At 40.8% G+C, this 25141-nt stretch overlaps 1 protein-coding gene across 1 annotated transcript in view; it reads left to right on the plus strand.

Annotated features, from left to right (window-relative positions):
- DNAH11 (dynein axonemal heavy chain 11) overlaps positions 1-25141 on the plus strand; it is a 192560-nt gene that overhangs the window by 42786 nt on the left and 124633 nt on the right. The window contains exons 26-34 of the mRNA XM_070424420.1: positions 1973-2197; positions 3192-3283; positions 4519-4645; positions 10900-11049; positions 13815-14048; positions 20404-20535; positions 22161-22321; positions 23482-23638; positions 23754-23899. Of these exons, the coding sequence (XP_070280521.1) occupies positions 1973-2197; positions 3192-3283; positions 4519-4645; positions 10900-11049; positions 13815-14048; positions 20404-20535; positions 22161-22321; positions 23482-23638; positions 23754-23899 (1424 nt within the window). The remainder of the gene's footprint in view (positions 1-1972; positions 2198-3191; positions 3284-4518; positions 4646-10899; positions 11050-13814; positions 14049-20403; positions 20536-22160; positions 22322-23481; positions 23639-23753; positions 23900-25141) is intronic.

Raw genomic sequence — 25141 nt, forward strand, 5'->3', positions numbered from 1 at the left:
AGAGCTCAGCCAGAGGTCTGGGGTAGAACAATCGGTTTTGGGGTCATTGTTGGTATCTTGATAATTGATTAGGCAAATGGTGAGAGATAAACAGAACATAAGCAGCCAAGAGTAGAGCTTCAGAAAAGACTGCATTTGGTGAATAAGAGACAAAGGAGGCAGAGAGAGAGAGAGAGAGAGAGAGAGAGAGAGAGGTGTCAGAGAAATAGTAGGAAAAGGAGACTGCAGTATCATAGAAACCACGGGATAAGTTTTTCCCCCAAAGAAGAGTCAGATGTCATGGAAACAATCTTAAGTGTCCACTGAAGGATGAATGTATGAAGAAAATTGTGTGTGTGCGCGCATGTGTGTCTAATGGAATATTATTCAGCCATAAAAAGGAAATCTTGCCTTTGTGACAACATGGGTGGACCTCGAGGGTACTATGCTAAGTGAAATAAGTCAAACAGAGAAAACCAAGTACTAAATGATCTCTCATACGTGGAATCTAACAAAGCTGAACTCATAGAAATGGAGTAGAATGGTGGTTGCCAGGGGCTGAGGGAGGGGGAAATGGGAAGATGCTGGTCAAAGGGTACTGACTTTCAAGTACGAGATGAATAATTCTGAGGATCCTAGTGTACTGCATGGTGACTGCAGTTAAAATGCTGTATTATATACTTGAAAATTGTTAAGAGACTAGATCTTAAATATCATCATCACACACACAAAAGGTAATTACATGGGGGATGGTGGTGTTTGCTAAATTTATTGTGGTAACCATTTCACAACATAGACGTGTATCAAATCATATTATACACCTTAAACTTACATAATGTTATATGTCAATATCTCAATAAAGCTGGGGAGTGGGGAAGAAGAGTGAGAGGTATTACAAGCTTACCAGTAGAGGTGAAGAGAATGAGAAGAGGCCATTCTACTCAGTGACTTTCTGAGGCTTCACTGTCAGAGAATGGGCAGAAGCACCTGGTGTGCAGAGAGCTGCAAAATTTGGTAATAAACTTAAAGGGGGGGGGGGGAAGCCTGAGGGTTAGGGAGCTGGAGGGAAATTTGTTTTATTTTTTCACCGCTAGGAAAAAAGACCCCACAACCGTGGAATGATTAATAGGCAAGCGCCAAAGGGAGAGTGAGAAAGGATAGAGAATTAAGTTTATTAAAGCTGAAGCCCGGCATGCAATGTTTTCTGCCCACATTGAGATATCCGGTCATCATGTAGAAGGTATATTAAATGCAGTTGCTTACAGTTATCATTTTTCTTTTGAAAAAATTATTAATGTGAATATTGAAGGTCATTCACTCATTTAGCAAATACTAATTGAATGCCTATTCCACATATTGCATGCTAGGTCCTAGGAATCCAGCAATAAAATGAATAGGTATGTCAGAGGGAGAGGTCTGTTGGGGGGCTGGGTGAAACAGGTGAAGGGATTAAGAAGTACAAATTGGTGCCCGGGCCATTGTGGCTCAGTTGGTTGGAGTGTTACTCTGCACACCAAAAGATGCTGGTTTCTATGCCTAGTCAGGCACATACCCAGGTTGCAGGTTCAGTCCCCAGTCAGGGTACGTCCAGGAGGCAACTGATCGATGTTTTTCTCTCACATCGATGTTTCTCTCTCTCCCCTTTCACTCTCTAAAGTCAATAAAGAATATAGTCTCAGGTGAAGATTCAGCAAAGAAGGAGTACAAATTAGTAGTTACGAAAGAGTCACAGAGATATAAATTACAGCATTGGGAATACAGTCACTGTCGTGGTAACTGTGTGTGGGGCTAGGTGGGTACTTGAGACATCGGGGGACCACTCTGCAAAGTACACGATTTTCTTATCACTACGCTATGCCTCTGAAACTAATACAGAATAATACTGAATGTCAACTGTAATGGAAAAGTAAATATAAGAGAACAGGTGTGGCTTCTCTCTCATGGTACTTACGGTCTACCAATTTAGCTGTTACTTAAAATTCTTTGCCTTTAGGTTCAGTTGCAGACTCTGCTTCAAAGCAAGTATGTGGAGTACTTCATCGAGCAAGTTTTAAGCTGGCAAAATAAACTGAACACAGCAGACTCCGTCATCTTTATGTGGATGGCGGTCCAACGGACGTGGTCTCACCTGGAAAGCATCTTCGCGTGCTCAGAAGATATTCGAATCCAGCTTGTGGAAGATGCTAGAAGGTTCGATGGAGTAGACGCCGAGTTTAAGGTTCGTGGAAGACAGACTTCTTTCTATCCTAGCAGCATTTCCCAAACCATATGAAAATCTTGTAAAGAAACATGATTTGGGGTATTGTAGTTATAAAAACATATGTTTGCATTTCAGCAAAGGGGGGTCAGGGAAATTTTTTTTTTTTGGGAAGCGTCAGACAGTACATACTATAGGCTTTGCTGTTTGCTGTGGTCTCTGCCACACCCACTCAGTGCTGCCATTGGAGCTTTGAACTGACATGTGAATATAATTATGTGCTAAAAATATGCTGCTTTTGATTTTTTTCAACCAGTTAAAAATGTAAAAAGCATTCTTAACTTCAGGCCATAAAAAACAGGCAGCAGGCCAGATGTTGTCTGTAGGCCATGGATTGCCTACCCCTGCAGGAAGGCATGGTGAATAGATTCATCTCCATTAAGTAAAGGACTGCAGAGGGGAAGCCAGTAACAAAGTAATTTTACCAGCTATTTGTTTCATAAGAGCCACAGAGAATACATAGAGGTGCACACATGATAATGATGAATAATTTGAGAAACTTTCAGCAAAGAATAATGGCCATTAAATATATTATTTTTCCTAAGGTAGAACACCCAGAGAATTTCTATTTTGTTTAACTTTTAAGGAGGAAAGAATAAATTGTTTCATATTCATCTCATTTTCATACCTGAATGTATTTCTAAAGATTATGGGTTCTCTTTCTTTTCTTTATTCTTTTTGTTTGGTATAGAAAAGAGGAATTCTGTGTGGACTAGAATGGTGGTAATGTCCATTGAATTTATTCAGACAAAAACTGTGATTATACTTTGGTTTTGATATTTACCTAAAAGTTTAAAAGCAAAAGTGAGTAGTCATGGTGTTAGAAGTTTCTGTAACCTTGCTTTCTCATTGTTTGTTTAATTTTAATTTTTGAATGCTCTTCATTCCCAAAATGGATGAAAAATTTAGAAAGTAATTTCTAATACCAATGGCTCCATATTGTGCTTTCACACAGGAGTTAATGTTCAAGACAGCTAAAATAAAAAATGTTTTAGAAGCAACATGCAGACCTCATCTCTTTGAAAAACTCAAAGATTTACAGTACAGGTAAGAATAAAATTATGTGATCAATTTGTTATACTTTCATGAGATTTCTTTCAAGTACCTAGCAATATTTAACATTGTGTTATTTTAGGTATAATCTCTACTAAATTATTTTATAATTTTGCTTATAGTTGCCTAGTTGCCTTGTTTATATTAAGTGGTACATACGTTTTTTGAGTTAATGTAAATAAACCCAAGTATACTATTTCTTTTTTCCAAAAGGACTATCATACTAGTAAAATTAGAATATCTTATTATTAAGAGAATTGACATGATTGCTTGGTCAATTCTTTTATTGAGCTCTTCTGCAAATATTTATTAAGCATCTACTAAATGCCAGGAACTGGGATTGTACTCAGTTATTTCAAGTCCTTTATTTTGCATATAGTTTAATTATACTAGACATTATCCTTAGAGAACATGTTAGTAATTTTGAAGTCCTGTCCTAAGGGCCATTTGTAATTTTCACATGTAATTCTACAATAACTAGTAGTCATAAGAATATTCTGGCAGGTCAGCTACTAAAAATATTTGTGCAGAATTGTGATCACTTTTTTTTTTTACAAAGTAGAGGAGCACTCTACGTAAAAAATATATATCACGTCTGCAAAAATCTGGAATTTTTTCAGAGATCAAGCTGGCCTTCATTTTAAAAGGGTGGGTTTCTGAGAAGTTCATTATTTGTATTTAGTCAGTAACCTTTAGGGCATTTGGGGGTTTGGGTTCTGAGTCATCTCTGCTCTGCTAAGAACAATAAAGTGGAAATAATTGTGGATCGAATGACTTCTCTGAATATCAGAGAGAGTCGAAGCCACGTGTGTTTTGTAGACATTCAGTGGGAAGGGAAGACTTTAAACCAATTACATCTGAACTAGTGCGTTTTGTGTGCGGGCTACGTGGTGCCAAATCTAGTCTCCTCCCTGCCAGTGAGGAGTGTCATTCAGAAAAATGATGAGTGACATCAACCTAAGTGTGATCTAAATTAAACCTCAACAAATGATGGGCATGCGCACACTCATGCGTGTGTGCGTGTGTGTGTGTGTGTGTGTCTCCTCCTCCTTGGCATGGCTTGTACATTAGTCACAAGCAGGATGCTGGAGTCAAAGAGAAGGCGGTAGGTTGCGTGCAAACAGTGACCTTATTGTGAGGGACAGATGCGAGAAGGTGGGTTTTGTTCTGTTGATGTTTTAATAACTGAACAGGCAAAATAAACTTACAAATGCATTTTATTCCTATAGGCTTTCTCTTTGTGAAAAAGCTCTCGCTGAATACCTGGAAACCAAGCGCGTGGCTTTTCCACGCTTCTATTTCATCTCTTCCGTGGACTTACTCGACATTCTTTCAAAGGGAGCTCAGCCTAAACAGGTAGCATCTTTTTTTTTTTTAAAGTCTGATGCTGTATTGTACTATGTTCACTAAGGAATGTCACAGTTTCTCTGTCATTGTCAAATACCACCTCCCATGTCACATGTGCTAGGAGCTAGAAAATCTGCAGTAAAAATTCTCAGTGCAGCAGCAGAGAGGGGCCAGAGTTGGCGCTAAAGGAACTAGGGGAGGTAACTGCCTGGTCCTCAGCAAAGGGAAAGGATATCAGAGGTACAAGGCTGAGGGCTTTGTAAGAAGTTAATGACTTATATACAAGGGAATACTCCTCAGACATAAGAAGAGATGAAGTACTGCCATTGTGACAACATGGATGGACCTTGAGAATATGATGCTAAGGGAGATGAGTCAGTCAGAAAAAGCCAGTCCTATCTGTGATATAAAACTGAAACTCAGACACAGACAACAGTATGGTGGTTACCAGAGGGAATAGTGAATGCTTTGGGGCCACTCTGCCAAGCAGCCTGGCCTCGCTACCCTCTTTTAACTTCCTTTTCAATGTCAGAATCAGTTTCGGACCACCAGACACAACGTTTCCGCCTCTGCCTTTTGTGCCAACATTCCTGAATGTGCTCCCGGTAGTGTGACCGAGATAACATGGCAACTGTCGCTTGTGGACTAACAATGTGGTGTCCCCAGAAACGATGCCCTTTGTGGACAGATAGCTCATGCTGACATCTTATGAATGACTTGAATTCTTGAGACTCCCCCTCCTCCACCCGCCACACTCAATTTAAGAGTGTTGGCCAAAGTGAGGGTTTCTGCAGTTAATTGTGGAATTTAATCAGCCTGAACTTATCAGCCAGGGAGGTCTGATGCCACTACAACTTCTAGTCTTGTAAAGAGAAATCCCTAAGTGAAGATACTTAGTTGGAATGCCAGCGTGATGGAAGAGTGTCTAGAATGCCTTTGGTGATTACTCGCTGCTGGTAAGCTAGGTTAAGGTCAAGTTTTAAAGATTTTCTCCTCCCAAAAATTCACCTTAACCTCCCAAAGGCATGGATTATCTAAAGGACAGTGGGTATGGGCACTGCTTAACCTCAGTGATCAAAAATCTCTGGTCAATGCTTATAGAAATACAGACTTAAATAGTTAGGTACAGCTGGTTTGAAGTTGCACATGATTCAGTAGTTTTAAAAATATTTTTATTGATTTTTTAGAGAGAGGAAGGGAGAGGGAAAGAGAGGAAATCATCAATGTGAGAGCAGAACATCAATCTGCTGCCTCCTGAATGCCCCTTACCCAGGATCGAGCCGCAACCCGGGCATGTGCCCTAATTGGGAATGGAACCGGCAACCTTTTGGTGCACGACACCCAATCAACTGAGTCACACTGGCCAGGGCACATATGATTCAGTATTAACATTCTTTGATTTCCCCCTTTTATAAAAACATCATTTTGTATTTTCAAGTGAATAGTGTAGTGGTTAAAGCGAAACAGAGTAATATTAGTTGACTCCTTTGTACCCTCCAGGTTGTCACCAAGTGCCTTAAAATAGCTGACAACGTGTGTAGTCAAGATGTTTTTAGCCACTTATTCCTAATGACTTGAAAGATCTTTTTGTCCTGGGAGATTTTGCACATTTCTCTTCCTTGGTCTGTATTATGGTTAGTGAAAACTGCTCCATGATGGAGAAATGTTAAAGAAAGACAAACTTGTAAGGGGAGGAGCTGCATTTTTCTTGTCTAATAGAGTCGCCATGACCTACATGTGTTTGGTTATTAAATAATTAAAACGTGGCGACTGAGAAACTGAATTTTTAACTTTAATAAATTTTATTTTAAAATTTAAAACATTTTTATTTTGATTTTTTATTAAATTTATTGGTGTGACATTGGTTAATGTGATCATACAGGTTTCAGGTGTGGGTTTCTGTTACAAGATCTGTATATTGCACGGTGTGCCCAACACCCAAGGTCAAATCTTCTCCCATCACCATGTATTAGGATCCTCTATTCCTCCACCCCCTTTCCTCTGGCAACCACCACACTGCTGTTTGTGTCCACGAATTTCCGTTTTATATCCTGTATATGAATGAGGTCATATGGTTCTTAGCTTTTTCTGACTGACTTAGTTCACTTAGTATGATATTCTCAGGGTCCATCCATGTTATTGCAAATGACAGTATTTCATCCTTTCTTATGGCTGAGTAGTATTACTTGTGTATGTGTACCACATCTTCTTGACCCAGTCCTCAATCACAGGGCACTTTGGTTGTAAAATTTGTAACATATTTGATTCAGCTATTGGAAAATGTCTTTGAAACTACTTGGGTGTATGAATCTACTTTGCAGTTGTCTATTTTATGAAATCTAAATAGAGATCAAGTATTTCTGATGAAAAATCCCAATGGAGATATGCTATAAATAGTAAATATACAACCGATTTCAAAAACTTACTCTGGAGAAAAGAATGTAAAATATCTCATGAATAATTTTTATATTTCATGAGGAAGTGAAAACATTTTGGGTGTACTGGGTCAAATGAAAGACTTAAAATTATTTGCACCTGTTCTTTTCTACTGGGTTTAATGTGGCTATTGGAAAGCCACTGCTGTGGAAATTGAGGCCACAGCGCATCGCTACTACAATGAGATGGAGGATAGATAGGCCCAGAAATGTTTCGCGTTTGCATCAAGAAATGTCCTTCAGTGGCACCGGCCCAAGTCTACACCAGAGGAAACCTGCCAACTTGTCTTTTGAGAAATCCCCTAAATTGCAGTGATGAGACAGATGGCGCTACACTGATGCTTTTAATAGACTGTAAATATTGGCACTTGGGAAGGTGCCTGTGAGAAATGGGCTTAATATTAGGTGATAAAGAACGCTGCTGGATCTTAAGAGGCAAACATGGAAGGCCACACATTTCCCACAGGCACCGTATGTTTGTGTCTGGTGCTTCCATGTGGTTATCTCCATGGTGAAGTGAAAGAACCTCAGCCTCCGAATGTCAGGAATCGGGGTGACGGAGCTCAACACTCACAGTGTCACAACCTGCTCCAGCAGGGCGTAGAGCTCAGACAGCTGTGAGGACAGAGGCTCAAGATGCAAGTGGTTAGTTGACGGCATGCGAAGACGCGTGAGTTTTAGTTGAAGTAAAATCAGTTAAACATCCCAGCTTTTGTAGAGGAAGTAGAGAGCTGGAGAGCTGTTAGCTACTGAAGGCAGAGGGAGGGGTTGCTTAGGTTGGGCTGAGGAGGGAATAGGCAGCAACCAGAAGCAGTCACAGAAGATGGTCATGGTTTGGACCATCTCACCATCATCTCTACTTACCTTCAACTGAGCAGCGAGGAATAGAGGCTGCTCACCTAAGTGTAGTTGGTCACAGAAATTGCCAACTGAGAGCAGCTCTTCTGGACATAATTTAGGACTGTGTCCTATTTTAAATGGATGCCTTTGTGTGAAGGCTGTCTGTTACCCAAAGGACTTGGGCCTTTAGGTGTGTGACAAGAAAATAGACACTCTAAATTTTAAATAAATATGCCATAAGTTATCCACTGGGGGTTATCTTTGATTATCCTTGCAAAATTGTTAGTATATAGTTGGCTACAGGTTGTATAACAATATATGTAATTTTTTTTCCATGTTGCAAATATATTGTCACTGTATAGAATTCTGTTGCAGCTCTTTTATTGGAATTCTCTCCAATAGCCAAGTTACACTACAAAATCAGGATTTAAATAAACTATCACTTTAATGCTATGAGATCCAAATATGAAATCTCATGAATGTGGCATCCTGCCAGTCCGGAGTTTTGGGCCTTGCTGTGGAATCTGAAACTCCTGGTCCCAGCTTTGCTTGGTGTCACTAGTGAGCGTAGATGCCACTTCATTTGCTGTAACCTGTACCCCGAGGCAATAGCATTTCAGCTTTTGCTGCTAACCTTTTAGAAACCTACTTAATACATCAATGACATCACTAGCTTTTTTTTTTTTTTATGATTTGAAGTGTTCAGATCCTTGCCATTTCTTTAGTGAGATCAGAAAAGGGGCCTATGAGGCGTTTGTTTTTATGAAATCGTTTTTAATTCTGTGTTAATAAATACAAAGAGCTCTCATTAGAAATGGAACAGATCTGAGGACAACAGGGCCCACATTAGCTTAAAAGCCAGTCCTGTTCTCTCAGCAGCTCTACGTGAAAGGCAAAAGCTGAAAATGTCCGGCTTCCTACCCTGGGACTCCAGACCTAGAAGTTCTTTCAAAACTATTTTCTCACCAAAGCAATAATGTGTGAGGGTGTCTGATGGTTGAGGCCTCATTTATCCTGCAGCTTTTCACCTCAACGTGATTTAGGCCCATTGCACAGTAGAAGCCATTAAGCACCTGTGCTCTTCCTGGCCACTTCAGCTATGACAGGGAATTGTCAGGTTATGGGAGATACTTCTGTGTATACATGTCCTTGGGGTAACGTACAGGGATGGAGGAGAATATGATCACCTGAGCAGTGATCATCGGTGACCGCTCTGTCTAGATTTAAAGTTAGCGAGAGTCTTAAAAACTCATCTGTTTTACGCTCAGAAGATTTCTTGCTCTGATTTTCTTTACTACTGAAACTGCAACTACAGCAAAGATGTTAAGGCGAAGGGCTGCAAAGATTAAATCACCCTTAAGAAGTTCCTTATAGTATTATTGGTACTGGTCTTGTCATTGGTCTTGTCATGCAGGGACTTTAGGCAAGTTGCTCTTGTCCCTAGATGCTGCTATTGGGATAGTTATCAAGTGTAGTTCCACTGTATTTTAAGAAAACTCATTCCAGAGATGGCCCCCATATGCTGATAAATGCTGGTAACCATCTTCTGGTTATCAGTACCTTTTATTTAAATTTTTTCTATTGAGATAAAATGCACATGATGTAAAATTAACCATTTTGAAGTGTGTGACTCAGTGGCATTTTGTACATTCACAACGTTGTATAACCATCACCTCTACCTAGTTTTAAACTGTTTTCATCATCATAAAACCCCATACCCATTAAGCAGTCACTGAATTCCTTCCCTCTTCCAGCCCCTAAAAACCATCCATCTCCTTTGTTCCTATGGATTTACCTGCTCTAGACATTCCATATAAATGGAATCATACAGTATTTGGTCTTTTATGACTGGCTTCTTTCATTTAGCATGATGTTGTCAAGGTCATGGGCCATGGCGTAGCTTGTATCAGCACTTCATTCCTTTTTTATGGCCGAAAATTATTCCATTGTATGGATATGGCAGTTTATTTGGCCATCTACCCATAAGTGGACATTTGGGTTCCACCTTTTGGCTTTTGTAATACTGCACTTGTGTTCAAGTATTTGAGGGCCTGTTTTCAGTTATTTTGGGTAGCTACCTAGGAGTGGAATTGCTGGGTCACCTGGTAATTCTGTGTGTAAGTTTTCAAGGAACCAGCCAACTGTTTTCTATTCAGCATCTTTTATTGCTACCATGTGTAGAGAGGGTCACTTCTTCCCACTCCTGATACTTCCTCTGGTCCACTCTCTGCCTTTCTCCAATAGTCTGGAACCTGCGTAGAGTTCAAAAAGCTATTTATTGGGGGTTCCTTTGAGGATCCCACAACTTAGGATGTGAAAGGTTGTGGTGACAGAAGAGTTTGAACTTGTAAAAGTCACCTCGACTTGGAGGTTTAAAAATCTAACTTCCATTTACTTTTAGCAATGTCAATTTGGCAAAGTCACGTACTATTTTAGCTCCAATATCAATATCAGTAAAAATGGGGAAATCCTATTCACCTTTCTCATATAACAAGTGTGCCATGGGGCTCCCCTTAGTATCGAAGGATGTACCCAACGTGGGGCCCAACACAAGAGGAAGATGTATCTGACTTACATTTTTGTTTCAGAAATTTTAACACAGCGTTTTATAGTATAAGCTTTTTTATAGTATCAGTGTAATAATACGTCTGAATTTTAAAAGCTTGACCACACATTCTTAGCAGGATGATAACTATAGGAATATGACCAATATGGAGAAGTTGGCCAGTCTCCAATCTAGAAAATAGGAAACTGTATGGTAAGCACTCACCTCCCAACCCTGCTGATGTGACCAGAGAGCCTGGCCACTTCTCTACCCAGGCTGCTTCAAACTCTGGAGTTTAAAAGTGATTCTTATTTTGAAGAAAACCATTTGGAGACAACACTGCAACTCTATAGTTTTGTGACTCCCTATGGCATCATCACTAGATGGCCAGAACAGATCTCCAGTAAGAAGAGCTCTTATCTTTCCTAATCACCTTGTCTTAGGTGACACGTCACCTGGCCAAACTCTTCGACAGCATCGCAGACCTGCAGTTTGCCGACGACCAGGATGTTTGTGCCCACAGAGCCATTGGCATGTTCAGCAAAGAAAAGGAATATGTCCCATTCCAAGCCTTGTGTGAATGCAGAGGCCACGTAAGATTTGCTTATGACCTTTTCTGTGCTGGAGGAGGGTTTCTGGGGTAATTTTTAAGGGATGAGTTGAACAAGAAAAAAATGAGCCCATGTCAGATCAGGGCCCAGTTGGTTTTGTGCTCAGAGCTTCCTGTGCATCTGTGTCCAGAGTGGCAGAGGGCTCCTCTGCCATGCTCCCCAGGTTCTGCTCATTCAGCTGCAGCACCCGCAGGGTCTCAGAGATGCTAGCCATTGAACTAGACAGGAGGGACTATCACAGGTGGAATGTGTGGATCCCCAAATTGGAAGCAATGCCGCCCAGTGACAGTGCCTCCCACACAACGTATGGTTGTCACCATGGCTCAGAGAGTATAGGGGTGAGGGTGGAGCAGTGCCTCGCAGTAAAGCATGTTTTAAAGAGGCTTGTGGTTCAGGATTCTGATGTGAATATTGTCAGTGGCTGCTCATAAATTAAGTGGATCGAGTCAACCAAGCTGATGACCACGTGCACAGACAATTTAAGGTGGCATATTCTCTTCTGTCACAGCTACATACCTCAAAGATATTCTCAATGATGATCTGCAAGGCTCATTATGAGTAATGGGAGAGCTCATGGTGTTTTTAGATAATTTAGAGGAATTGCATTTTTATGGTGATGCTTGAATAGCTTGGGTTAATCCACGGAGTAGCTGAGCAGTAGCCTCTATTACAGAACCATTTGGGTTGAGTCGGGGTTCCTTCAAGTGTCCCTTGCAGAAATGTGATGGCCATTTTTTTTTTTAAACAGGTTTTCTTTATTTCTCTCTGTTGCTTTTTAATATTGTACCAGAAAAATCCTGCCAAATGAAGAGGAAGCAGATGGTGGAATACTTTGATTAAATATATTTTTTGATCTCTTGGGCTCTTTAGGATATTATTACAATGATTAGAAAAAGTCACCATAAACTATCTTGACAAAAGTGTGTTGCTGTCTGCTCCATCCCCAGCAGACTGCTAGCCGACTGGCATCGGGCCCAGAAGGAGGACAGTCCTTTGACAGATGAGGCTGTCACTAGCGGGAACCCTTGGTGTTGGGAGTTTTCACAGCGTTCCAATTTATTCTGTATAAGCAACGTGAGCTAGATACTTTCCAACACACACCACATTCACCCTCTAACTGCCTTTATTTTATAAAAAAGATGCTGTTACTTTAGGTCTTTTTTCCCACTGCACTTTTATGATTGGTTCTTCCCAATTTACACTATTTATAATTTATTTGACTAGTGTTGGTTGAATGCCTGCTATGTGGCAGAAGCTGGGTTAGCCTTTTGGAGATCCAGAAATGAATAAGACAAGGCCCCCGTTTCTTGAGGAGCTGTTAGTCTCATGGAAGAAATGAATATACACATCATCAGTGGAACAGTGGGAAGTGGTGATTGTTGTTAGAGAGGGTTAGGCAGAAACTGATGAAATACCGAAAAGGGGAAGGGTCAAGCAAGGACCTCATCAGAGCTCACTTCTCCAATCAGACTACGTTGCCACTGTTGGTGTAATCATCTGAACATGAGCTGATAGATCAACTTATATATGCGTTTGGTCTTCCCAAATGGACTAGAAAGTGCTTGAGAGCAGGTGGCCATATTGAGGACATGGATGCCTGAGTATCTGGGAGATGCTCAGATGGTGACTGATTCACTGAAGGAACTGGTTGCTTGGTGACCTGAAGAGTTGAGCTTAGGGACTAAAGCAGCAATTAGATCAGATACCCTGGGCTCAGGCACGTGAACAAAGCCCAGCCCTGAAGTCAGAGGAGAAGGCTCTTGGGAGGTTGGGGCCATTTCCAGGGCGGGCTTCCTTTCTCTTTCAGTAGGGAAGGCTGTCAGCACATAAACCGCACGCCACTCCTTCCCAGTTCTCCGGAGAAAGAGGTTCTGGAATGAATGCTGCTGCCATCTTCACAGAGGCAGGGGGAAGTCAGTTCCAGCATCTTCGGCACCCCATGTGGTTCTTGGGGTTTATAGTCCTTTTTTACGGATGTGGTCAGTTACTTGCAAGTAGTCTATGTATCCTTCTTGTTATTTAATATCACCCCATGGAAACATATATGGAGAACTATAACAGCATATTTAAATAGGATGGAAACTGGCTGAGATATATTTGTGGGAGGAAAATAAACATGAATTTTAAAAAGAAAGATTAATTTTCACAAGTCAGCAGTTGTCCTATCTCTCATACTCTCCTGCTGTCTAATTTTTGACAAGTGTGAAGAGAACCAGTAGGGAATATAATTAAGACACTTGCTGAAAACACCTTGTCTCAATACTAAGAACTATGATAATCTTAGAGAAGAATTTTCAGTGCTTTTAAAAATTATCCAAAGGTATGTTTTAAAAAATCCATTTCTTATATCCCCAAAGCTCTAGATTATTATTCTAGCACATTACTCTATAGAGGGCTGTGATGTTTGGTTTCCCAAAACACTGTGTGTCACCAGAGGGACCTTAGTCTCCTTGTCTTTGAATCTGAAAAAAAATGAATAATCACAAACACCCCCTGTAGGGTTTGGAAGGTTATTAGCCAGCTGGGAGGTGAAATAAAACGAGTAGTGTCTCCAGGAATAGCCGGTTCATGTAGGAAAAACACTTCAATTAGCCATTTGTCTTCTCCTTTGAGTTACCTTTCTTGTTTTCTCCAAGGGTTTAAACTGAATCTAGCCGAGTCCTCTCTCTCTGCATGGCCCTCGAGCCCAATAGGTAACCTCTCCCCTAGTCAAGCCTGTGCTGTAACATTTCGCTTTGCTCCGAAAGGTGGAAACGTGGCTTCTGCAGCTTGAACAGACCATGCAGGACACAGTGCGACATTCTATCACAGAGGCCATCTCGGCCTATGAGGAGAAACCGAGGGAACTGTGGCTCTTCGATTTCCCGGCTCAAGTCGCGCTAACTGGCTCACAGATCTGGTGGACCACGGATGTGGGGATAGCCTTCCGCAGGCTGGAGGAAGGCTATGAGACGGCCCTGAAGGATTTCCACAAAAAGCAGGTATTTTACAGATAAGTGATGTCGAGATTTAAAGGAACTTGAAGAGGGAGGTAAGCTTCATTCATTCATTCCCCATTCATGGAGTGTCTTCTGTATGCATGGCAGTGTACTAGGAAGATTTTTAGCAATGAGTTGTTTAACTTTTTATTTTCTCCTTTGGTGTTATTCTTCTGGTTTTCTACATGGGTTTAAAAAATATCCATCACGTCCATGATTCCCCAAGACTCTAATCTCTCAGTCACTCCTGGATCTGTGCCTATTTCTTTCCTTCCCTGTCAGACTCCATCTTGCTGACCGTGTGTTTATTAGAGAATATGTGCGTGACTAAGAGGGGTGGGTGACTATTCAACAAAGACAGATGTTTTCATGTATTATGGTTTTCTGTTCATTATAAATCACAGATGAGCAACTTTGAAAAATAGTCTATTTTTATTTTTTTAATCCTCACCTGAGCACACATTCAGAGAGAGGAAGGGGGCAGAGAGAGAGAGAGAGAAACATCAATCGGTTGCCTTCTGGACATGCCCTGACTGGGAATCGAACCGGCAACCTTTCAGTGCATAGGACGATGCTCAGCCAACTGAGCCACTCCAGCCAGGCTGAAAATAGTCTATTTTGAATTCCATGTTATTCATCTCATTCTGTATGACCTCTCCTTAAGCCCCCTGTCTAAGGTGTGCTCTTAGCTGTGGAACAGGTCAGAGTTATGGTCTTTCTTTTGGTTTATAGATTAAGAGAATATCAGGCTTGGAAAGGGGTAGAAATATTAGTTTGTCTGCTCTTCTTGTTTTCCGTGGATAAAGGCTGAATCCAGATACATTAGGTGACTTTGCCAAGTTGCACAATTTGTAAGCGAAAATGGCAGGGCCAGCAGAGCTCAGCATGCTTTCCAGATTTCCCATTGCTTCTCTGCGTAGCAGGACTTGGAACTTGGTGAGTTTTTGAATGCGAATTCAACTTTGCACTTCTGAAATAAACTTCACTTGTATGTATTTTTTGCTGGAATCCCTTTGCTAGTATTTTGTCAAGGAATTCTGCATTTTTGTTCAGAAGGAACACTTACCTGCAGTTTTCTTTTATTTTTTTATAGGATGTTTACTGGGTTTGGGGGTCAGGGTTTTGCTCTTAAAAGGAATTGAAAAGTATTACACCCTCATCTACTTTATGAAAGAGTTTATGGTCAGAATCACCGGTGCTGCCATCTGGGCCTGGAGTTTTCTGTGAGGAACTTTTTAGGATTAGAAATTGATTTCTTTTACATATATGCTGCTTTGCAGCCTTTTTCTGTCTTTTTTCCCCTTTGTGTCAGTATTATCCAAGATATTTATCCATATCATTTAAGTCAGGGGCTGGCAAATTACAGCCCACTGGCCAACTCTGGCCATGGGCCACGTCTTTGGCTGCTTTCATGCTACTTCACACAACACCAGCCACGCGGAGTCATAATGGAGCCCGTGTCGCCTGCACAGCTGGAAGCAGTTACTGTCCAGCTCTTTAGAGAGAACGTTTGTCCACCCCCGACCTAAGTTGTCAAGCTGAGTCGACATGGGTATCTTGACATTGTCCTTGGCAAACTGTCCTCCTCCTACTCCTGGTGGTGTTGAGTTGTGTTTCCTCTTGTTTTGTTTTGTTCTTCATTGTGCTCTCCAGGTGTTTATCCATCCTATTTGTATTTTCTAAGAACTAATCTTTGACTTTTTCCATTGTGAGTTTTATATTTTGCTGATTTCTGTTTTATCTTGATTACTTAGAGTTTAATCTCCTTTTTTTCCTAAATTTCTTAAGGTGTGAGCTTAGATGACTGATTTTACACATTTTTCTTTCCTAATATAAGCATTTGAAAAAACTCCCGAACTTGAAGAATGTCTTTCGGAAACCAGCAGAGCAAATCACGCTTCATGGGGAAGCACTACAGTCTTTTCCATTAGTGTCAGGGCTGAGGTGATTATGCTCACAGTCTCTGACATCCATTGCTCAGTACGGTGCTGGGGTGTTAGCAACAGGACCAAAGGAGGAGTGGGACATGACCAGGGGAAAGGAAGGTAGCCAACTGGGATTCCACGGCACATGCCCTGGTGGTAGGGACGAGTACGGAGCCTGGTCTCTCTCGCCGTTTCCTGCGTTCTGGCTGGTGGAAACAAAAGTCCATTGTTCCTGATATTGCTGACACTGAAACATCGGGATTAAAGGTTATTGTTTTGAAACAAGAGGAACATTATTTTTGTGTTATGTCCAGTGGGGAAGGGATTGAGGGCTTTGGGAGCTGACCCCCACAGCACTTAGCAGTCACACTGATTTGCTGAGTGAGATTTAATATGTGTACAGAGGGGCCCCTTCTAGCTGCATGCCACAGTGGCCTGGGTGGCCTGGACTGGGAAGCCTGCCATGCCCGATGCTGGTGAAATTCCAGCGATTCCGCAGCTGCACGGGAAATGTTCTTCCTGCTTCTCCGATGTTCCCGCGTTCAGAAAAGCATACCACCACTCTTCACGGGCTTCTCACACTAGAATGCCCTTTCGCTTTTCTTCCAGCCAATTGCCAGTCAGCCACCAGCTCTCTTCACTTGCCCTGAATACCTCTATTCTCACTCTTTCCCCCACCGCTTTGTTAGTATCCCAGGCCCAGCCACTTTTTTCTCACCTGGAGAACTGGAGCATCCTCCTCTCCCGTCTCTTTTTCCAGTCTTGTTTTCCTCCAGTTCTTCATGTGACAGGCAAAGATATCTTTTGAAAACACAGATCTAATGATCACTCCACTGCCCAAACCCTTCAGCAACATCTCATCAGCCTCTTCTCTAAGCTGGCCGAGCCCTGCAAGTTTGGGCCCTGGCTTCCCGCTCAGCACTTATGTACTAATCCCTGTTTCCCTTCCTCTGTCACCATTCCAGACGTCTCCCAGTTCCCAGGCAAGGTCACCTGCTATATCCTGGACCTTCCCACAGGCTGCTTTCTGTGGGTGGCCAGCCCTACGTTCTCTCTAACCTAAATTATACGCATTCTCTAGGTCTTAGCAATACATACCCTTTCCTCCAAAATGTCCTTCCCAGCCCTGGATTAGGCAAGGCCCTGTTTCTGTGTGTTCTCATAGTACTTTGTTCTCGCTCCAGCAAAACAAGTGCAATTATTTGTCTGCATTCTTCATTGGCCTGTACGCTCTGGAAATAGTAACCACTTTTGTCTTATATGAATGATTGAGTAAAAGAAGAAAATGTTGTCCTGGTCTGTACTGTTGCTGTCATCCATTCATTTCTTCCTTCATTCATATGATGAGTGTTTACTGAGCACATGCTTTATGCTGGGCACTGTGTTAAGTCTGGGAATGTAGTACCAAATAAGGCAGCTTAGGGCCTGGCTCCTTTGAACATATCATCAAGTGGAGGAGAGAAACAATAAACAGAGAAATAAGTAAGTGAATGATAGCACACTAGTAAGTACCATGAAGAAACACAATAGAAACATGTGGAATAATTGGGTAGGGAGTCATATAAATAGGATGGCCAGGGAAGGCCCATCGAAGGAGGCAAATCTGAGCTAAGACTTGAATGATGGAAGGAAGCCAACCGTACAAAGATCAGAGTGAAAAGGACTCCAGGCAAATGAAACAGTTTCTGTGGCCTTGGGCAGCCATGACGGAGGAACAAAGAGAAGGCCAGTACCATTGGGTGGGTACGAGATAGGCAAAGGGTGGTGGGAGGTCAGGGAAGGCGTTGTGCTCATGAATAAGCTAAAGACCAAGGTGTACCAGGAAAATAGCCACAGGGGTTTCAGGGAGCTTGTTAGATATTTGACTTAAGGCTAACTTCTTTAATCCACTAGAAAATCACGTGGCACTGCTTTGATTAAGAGCAAGAATACGGGCTGATTACATGATAGAGTATATATATATTGTGAAAGCTGCCAGGGGATGGCTTATGTGTCAGATCATAAACTTGCATGCAGTTATAGTGTGATCATATAGTAATTGCAGCCCAAATGATATAGGCATTTTATAATTATTTATTTTTGTGGATACAGAATTTTATTACTTACAAAAGAGCATCATTGGAGTAGCTGTCATCTTGAAAGACAACATGAGATCCCCAACATATGATGCTGTACAGATAATGTTGATGAGCTGTATTTTTAATCATCTTCCACTTGACTGAACTTTTAGGAAAAAACAAAGTGAATCGATAATGGAGAAATCACAAGTTGTAGGGAGGCTCGGACAAGACAATCCATATGAAAGCACTTGAGCTTGTAAATGTTCTTACAAGGTATAAGGTATTACTGTTGTTGCAACCAACTCTTTTTATCCAAATACTGGTCCTGGCTTAAGATTTGAGACTTAAAGACTGGATATCTGGACCCAGATGAGAAAATATCCAAAGCCAAACACCTCTTTTCTAACCATCGTCTGTGTAAATTTCCTTGAGGAACTTACGTGTGCCTGGTGCATTCATTTATCTATTTCGGGAAACACTCATTGAGCACCTCCTATTTGACAGCTAGCTCGTCGGTGGCTCTGGGGACAAAGCAATGAGCAAGACAGACCTTATCTTCATGGACCTTGAAACCTAGGGGAATGATGAACATTGAACATGACAAACATGGAATAATGACCACCTTTGTTTTTGTTACAACACAACTACATTTTATAGATGTAAGATACTGAAAGCAGATGAATGCTTATAGGCTGTTGTATATTCGGAATACCTGAAGTGCTTATTTTTTTTATTCCTTTGAACCAACTTCCTGTTGTGTTTGATGTCCTGTCTCCCGGGGATGCTGTTCGCACAGCCAGTTTCCTAGCTTGAAGGTGCTGGTGAGGGCATCTCTGTGATGGGGCCAGTGAGAGCACAGGCTCTGAAGTCAGGCTGTCTAGGTTTGGGTTCCCCCTCCCCTGATCGGGGAGTGTGGTTACTGTGTCTGTGACTCGGTTTCCTCACCTGCAGAATTAGGATGCTAGTAGATTGTTGTGAAGATTTAAATGAGATGATACAGGCTATACGCTCAGTCAGTGCCAGGCACATTGTACATTCTCATTTAATGTAAATGGAACGTGTTGTGGTTTTGGTCTCCCTGCCTGCTCTCTCCATTCTGTCTAGCGTGACAGAGTCTTCTCCAGTTCAGCCGCACAGCGGTCTCAGGGTGACTGGTGTTTTCTGGGATGTGATAATAGCCCCGTAGGCAGTGGTTCTCAATCTTCTGGCTCTTTAAATACAGTTCCTCATGTTGTGACCCAACCATAAAATTATTTTCGTTGCTACTTCCTAACTGTAATGTTACTACTATTATGAATCGTAATGTAAATATTTGATATGCAGGATGGTCTTAGGCGACCCCTGTGAAAGGGTTGTTCGACCGCCAAAGGGGTCGCGACCCACAGGTTGAGAACCGCTGCCCATAGGGACCGTGTTTTTGACAGTAGGCTATGAGGGTTTGAGAGTCTCTGTGATAGGTCATACTTGCCCGTTACCAACTCTCTCAGGAGCTAACACTTTGTAATGGGCTGCCCTTTACAGAGCAAAAGAGGAAAGGAGACAGTATTGTTTCACAATATGCTACCCAGGAATAAAACAGACTTTCTTTTTTTGCTAATAAACCTTGAGTTAGACAAGAATGTTGTGGGTAAATAAGTTTGCTAACAAAATGAGCACCTATAAGAGTATCTTTCAAACCTTTCTGACCACAATTAATAAGAAATATTTCATATCAGACCAAGTTTATACATGTATACACTCAAAAGTCTGAAAGTGAAGTGTCACAAAACTGTTATTCTTACTGTAATACCACATTTTCTCTTCCATGTCATTCCATTCCATTCTGTGAAGAGACCAGTTTGAAACATGCTGATCTGAGAAATTGACGGACCTAAACAAGAATAGGGATGCGAATAAGAAGAATTAAGCTCTACATTTCAAATGTTTCCTTAGTCATCATTACTATCTCCTACCCAAGAACCACCCCCCAAACAAACAACAAAACACTTGATATTTATCTCTTCCTATACTTTCGTAAACTTTACCTCAAATTGGCCTTTGAGAATTTGTAGCCATTTCCATCCAGCAGTTGTGGGCTGCATGACATCATCCCTGGAGTGAAGTCCATTCAGTGCATCCAGGAGACCTTCTGCCTCTCGCTTTGTCCACAGTCCCAGCTCAGAGGAGGCAATGATATTCATATTATTTAAATTAATTAACTTAATAACATCCCTCCCTTCATCTTCTACCCCCTACCCTGGGATGCTTGAGGGCCAGCTGAGAGGACACTTGAAATTGTTTTATAAACGAACAGGCTCTACAAATATGAAGACTGTTGGGCTGTTAGGTTCTGTATTTGTAACCCTTACCTTCTTTTTAAAAATTCCCTTCTAGATTTCTCAGTTGAATGCACTGATTGCACTTCTGCTGGGAGAGCTGCTCCCTGGAGACAGGCAGAAGGTCATGACGATTTGCACCATAGACGTTCATGCCAGGGATGTGGTGGCAAAGCTCGTTTCTCAGAAGGCAAGTTGTTCATAGGGATTTCATCCCTGAAGGGTTTTGGCAAGTCAGGAGCCTCTGATCCAGATCATCCAAAAGATTAACCCAGGATGGAGAAGCCTGAGAAATCCCCATGTTCACCTCTGTCTCCAGCTTCTCTGCATCCAATCGCCCCGGTCCATTGGCTGGTGATGATCCCCTCGGGGGCTCACCCAGCCAGTAGCAATACGATTTGTGTCATTGAAACCATTCCTGCATGCCTTCGATTATTTTCCTTTTGAAGAAAGAGAAATGTTGGTCACACCTTGTCTTTTTCTTTCAAGGCTAAGTGACTTTCTTTAAAGCAATTATTTTCTAAACCTTTGAGAGTAGATAATCTTTTTATCCCTTTAAAAAAATCTGTGTGTCTCTTAGATATTGGCATTTTTTAATGTGAAATAATTTTCTCACGCCTTTTCCAAAATATAAATGTCAGGTATGCTTGTCTACTGGACAGCATTGGTATATCATGCCCATCACCTACTTCCTCCAAACCCCTTTTGTTTTGGGGGGAGTGGTGGTGGACTCAAGACAATTCCTTTCACAATTTGAATGCATGTATAGTGAAATGGTTTCTGTTGTTTTTGTAGTTCTTTCTCAAGTTATTAAAATCCAAGTGAATTTTTGTTTTCTCCACAAAGTGCAAAAAATGCTTCTTTGGTGTGAGCCATAAACTTGAAAATACTTCTTGATCCAGGCTCAGGACCATTAGTGAATAATGTTCTTTAATTGCTAATCTGAAACTGATCCTTGTGAAACACCACTTACCGTGTATTCTCAGTTTGATAATGAACCATTGTTAACTACACTCTGAGTATGACCTTGCACCTTCTTACATATTTTATTATGTTTTATCAGTGCTGATTTGCTTGCAGAAGGATAAATTATGATTTAAAATATGTCCTTTATTTTGTATTAAAAGAGATACAGACTTTGCCTAATTTCTGATCATCTGACACACATAAGTAGACAATGTTGAGACTTATGTAGATATCAGACAAATTAATAGACAATTTTGGTAACATAAAGTGATTCCAAAAAGATCCTAGGGTCACATTTGAAAGAGACTGGAATTATATTTTCACACTGGAAGAAGAATGGATAGATTGAGTAAGATAGTAAAGAATAGCAATGAAAAAAGATACTGTTATTTGACTTAATAAAAAATGAAGTGGGAATCCTCTAATAAATCTGGCTGGTTTTAGAATGGGCAGTTGAAAGTATCGTTTACCTCTGACTTTCAGAAATTATGGATTCTGTGTTGTTTTAGTAGAGACTGTATTTTTTCACCTGATTTTAGTATAAAGTTACAAAAGTGATCAAATGTCCTGGGGTGACTCATGAGAAGGGGAAAAACATTGCTTGAAAAAATTGATATTGTTTTAAAATAAAGGCCTTCTCAAAATGACAACTTTAATTACACACACATTTCTTATTAAGTATTCAGCCATCTGCATGCAATTACAGTTTGCAGTAGCATGCAAGAGATTTCCCTTTTGTGAGGTTTTTAGAAATAAAATGGAATCAATAGGGTTGATTAGACTAATAAACTAAGCTTGATGCCTCAAAGCTATTTGTGTCTTACGTGGAATGATCACATATGTTTTTAGGTTGTCAGTCCCCAAGCTTTTGCTTGGCTGTCTCAACTTCGTCACCAGTGGGAGGACTCCCGGAAACACTGTTTTGTTCATATCTGTGATGCCCAGTTCCAATACTTCTATGAATATTTAGGAAACAGCCCTCGACTAGTGATCACTCCTCTAACTGACAGGTAACAATACGTTTGAGCTGGAGTGGGGGGGAACAAGCCTTAAAAGTCCCCTAGCCTGGGTAAAAATGTGTGAGATTGAAAAGGAAGGAATGAGAGAAAATATTGAACATATTGGGAAACAATAGCAAGGCAATGTGTAAACGAATGAGTTAAGTAACATAGTGAAGGTTGACTTCAGTTAGAAGCACATTTTCATGAGGAATTGTTTCCCTTTGCATAGTACTTTGAATCTTTCAAGGCATTTACCTTTGGCTTTCTTAATTTCTTCCGACAACAAACCTCATTTTATGGAGGAGAAAAGGGAGGCATGTTGATGTCAAAAAAACTTAGGTAAGATTCTGCTTATTGGCAATGTAGACACTAGTCCCTGGTCTTCTGACCCCCCAGTATATGTCTTTCCACTAGATCTTCTGTCTGTACTAAGACAAAAATAATTCCTAAATCTCCTGAAAACCCATGTAAGGCACTTGCTATTTGTGGGGTTTTCCTTTTACAAATATTAAACTCTGCCTTTGCGTAATTTTTCTCAGTGTAAGAACTGCTGAATCTTTCCTGCAAAAAGAAGTATTATAATCTAAATGTGTATAGCAACATATTTAAACTGAATTCCTAAAATACATTTTAATATAATAATTTGTCTTTGTATATATTTCCTTTATACTTTGAAGTATGTATATATTATTTGCAGACTATGTATTTATATATATATATATATATTTACACATTTCAGTGTATTCATGAAGTAGTTTAATGATGTCAATGTTTAATTCATCAATGTTTAATTCATCTCAAACTATTGTTTACAAAACAATAGTTTTCCATATTAATAGTATTTTTACCTAGAAATATCAGAAAGTCTGTAGCATTACAAATCAGGTGGTATTTGTATTCAAGTACATAGCTCTTAGGAAATGAGACAAACAGATAAAGCAATACATTTTTCTCTATTATCGTTCAACAACCAACCTAAAAGAAAGTGAATATGAAATATTATCCTGACTTGTATTATTGCCACAAACAAATCAAAGGCATATCAATATTGTGTGCTACTACCCCATTCTAGATGTTGACTTCTTCAACTTTAGAGCAAATTGGATTGCCCTGAATGTTTTGTAGAAATCTCCTACTAGACTATAATATGTGTTTTCTGTTGCTGAAAGGTGTTACATTACTCTAACTCAGTCACTTCGCCTAACCATGAGTGGGGCTCCCGCTGGCCCCGCGGGTACAGGGAAAACCGAAACCACCAAAGACCTTGGACGTGCCCTTGGCATGATGGTTTATGTGTTCAACTGCTCAGAGCAAATGGACTACAAAGTAAGTTAGTTACGCGATGATGTATTCTAACATTGTTCCTGCTTCGAAATGATTCGAAACAATAGCTCCAGTGACCCCTCTGTTGAATTCTTCATGCCTCGCTCCATCATTTTAGTCCATAGGAAATATCTACAAGGGACTGGTGCAGACGGGAGCTTGGGGCTGCTTCGATGAGTTCAACCGGATTTCTGTGGAAGTTCTGTCTGTGGTGGCCGTACAAGTGAAAATGATACACGATGCCATCAGAAACAGGAGGAAGAGGTGAGGGCACAGGGCTTTTGTTCTGTTGTCACACGTAGTAATGCAGTAAACATGGAGTGATGCAGTGAACTTCACCTTCACTGTCTCGTGAAATGGAGAAAACAAGAGATACTGGTTACTTTTGAATTATTTAGAATACCCTGCCATATTTTAATTAGTTGTTTTTAAGCAATGAATACAGCAAAGGTATATTATTTTAATCACTTAAAAAATAAACACACTCTGGAATGCTACATTCGGTGATCGGTTCTCAATCCTGATCTTGGCCTCCGGGCAGCGTCTTACTGGGTCCCTCCCTTCTGGGGACACATTTTCTTCACATGAGTTTCAGGATACCAGTCTTCCCATCCTCAAGGCTGTTACTTCTCACCTATAAAATGGGGGAAAGTATAGTACTCTGCCTGATAGGTTACTGTGATGATTAAATGTAAAGTACTTGGATAAATGCTTACTTGGAGTAAGTATCAGTGATAGCTACTTTTTAATACTGTTATTTCATGACCTATTAGTTCAGGGTGCCACTGGCCCCAATCTTTAGACTTCACTCTCTCTCTATATATATGCTTCTTCCCTTGGTGATTTCATCCAGTCACATGACCTTCAATACCACCTGTATGCTGCTGGCTACCAGCTGCCCAGACCTCGTTTCTCTGACATCTAGACTTACATAGGCAATGACTGTCGGGGCATCTCAAGACTCCATTTGATGTCTCATAGTCCTCTCATCTTTAATATATTCAAAGTAGAAATTCTGGTCTTTCCACCAACACCTGCTTTGTTAGTTGTCCCATCCCAGTAGATTATAGCCTCATTTTCTTCCAGTGACTTGGACCACAAACTTTGCAAATATACCCAGAACCTAACCACTTCTTAACAGGATGCCACATCCCAAGAGATAAAAGACAACAGGAGTTGATTTGATGGCTTAATTTGAGAAATAATTATAGTACGCAGTTGTGGTTTTCGTTGTAACATTTTTGGTATACAGTTAATAATGTAAATCTCATTTATCTGACCTGCCCATTCACCCCCTATGTTTTAGGGTATTTTGCTCAGCTAGGAACATTGCAATCTCCCCATCAGGGAAAGATGATCTAGCCCCTTAAACCTGTGAACCTAATGTGAAGTTTCCAGTTAGTATCATAATTACAGCTGCATACTTCCACCTTCTAGAACACGCCCCAGGCCCTCCACCATGTGGCTCTGAGATACCAGATTCCTATGCCTTACTGGCCCCTACTC

Source organism: Myotis yumanensis, unplaced genomic scaffold (genome assembly GCF_028538775.1).
Source record: "Myotis yumanensis isolate MYYU_CA2020_CCGP unplaced genomic scaffold, mMyoYum1.0.hap1 SCAF_9, whole genome shotgun sequence".
NCBI lineage: Eukaryota > Metazoa > Chordata > Mammalia > Chiroptera > Vespertilionidae > Myotis > Myotis yumanensis.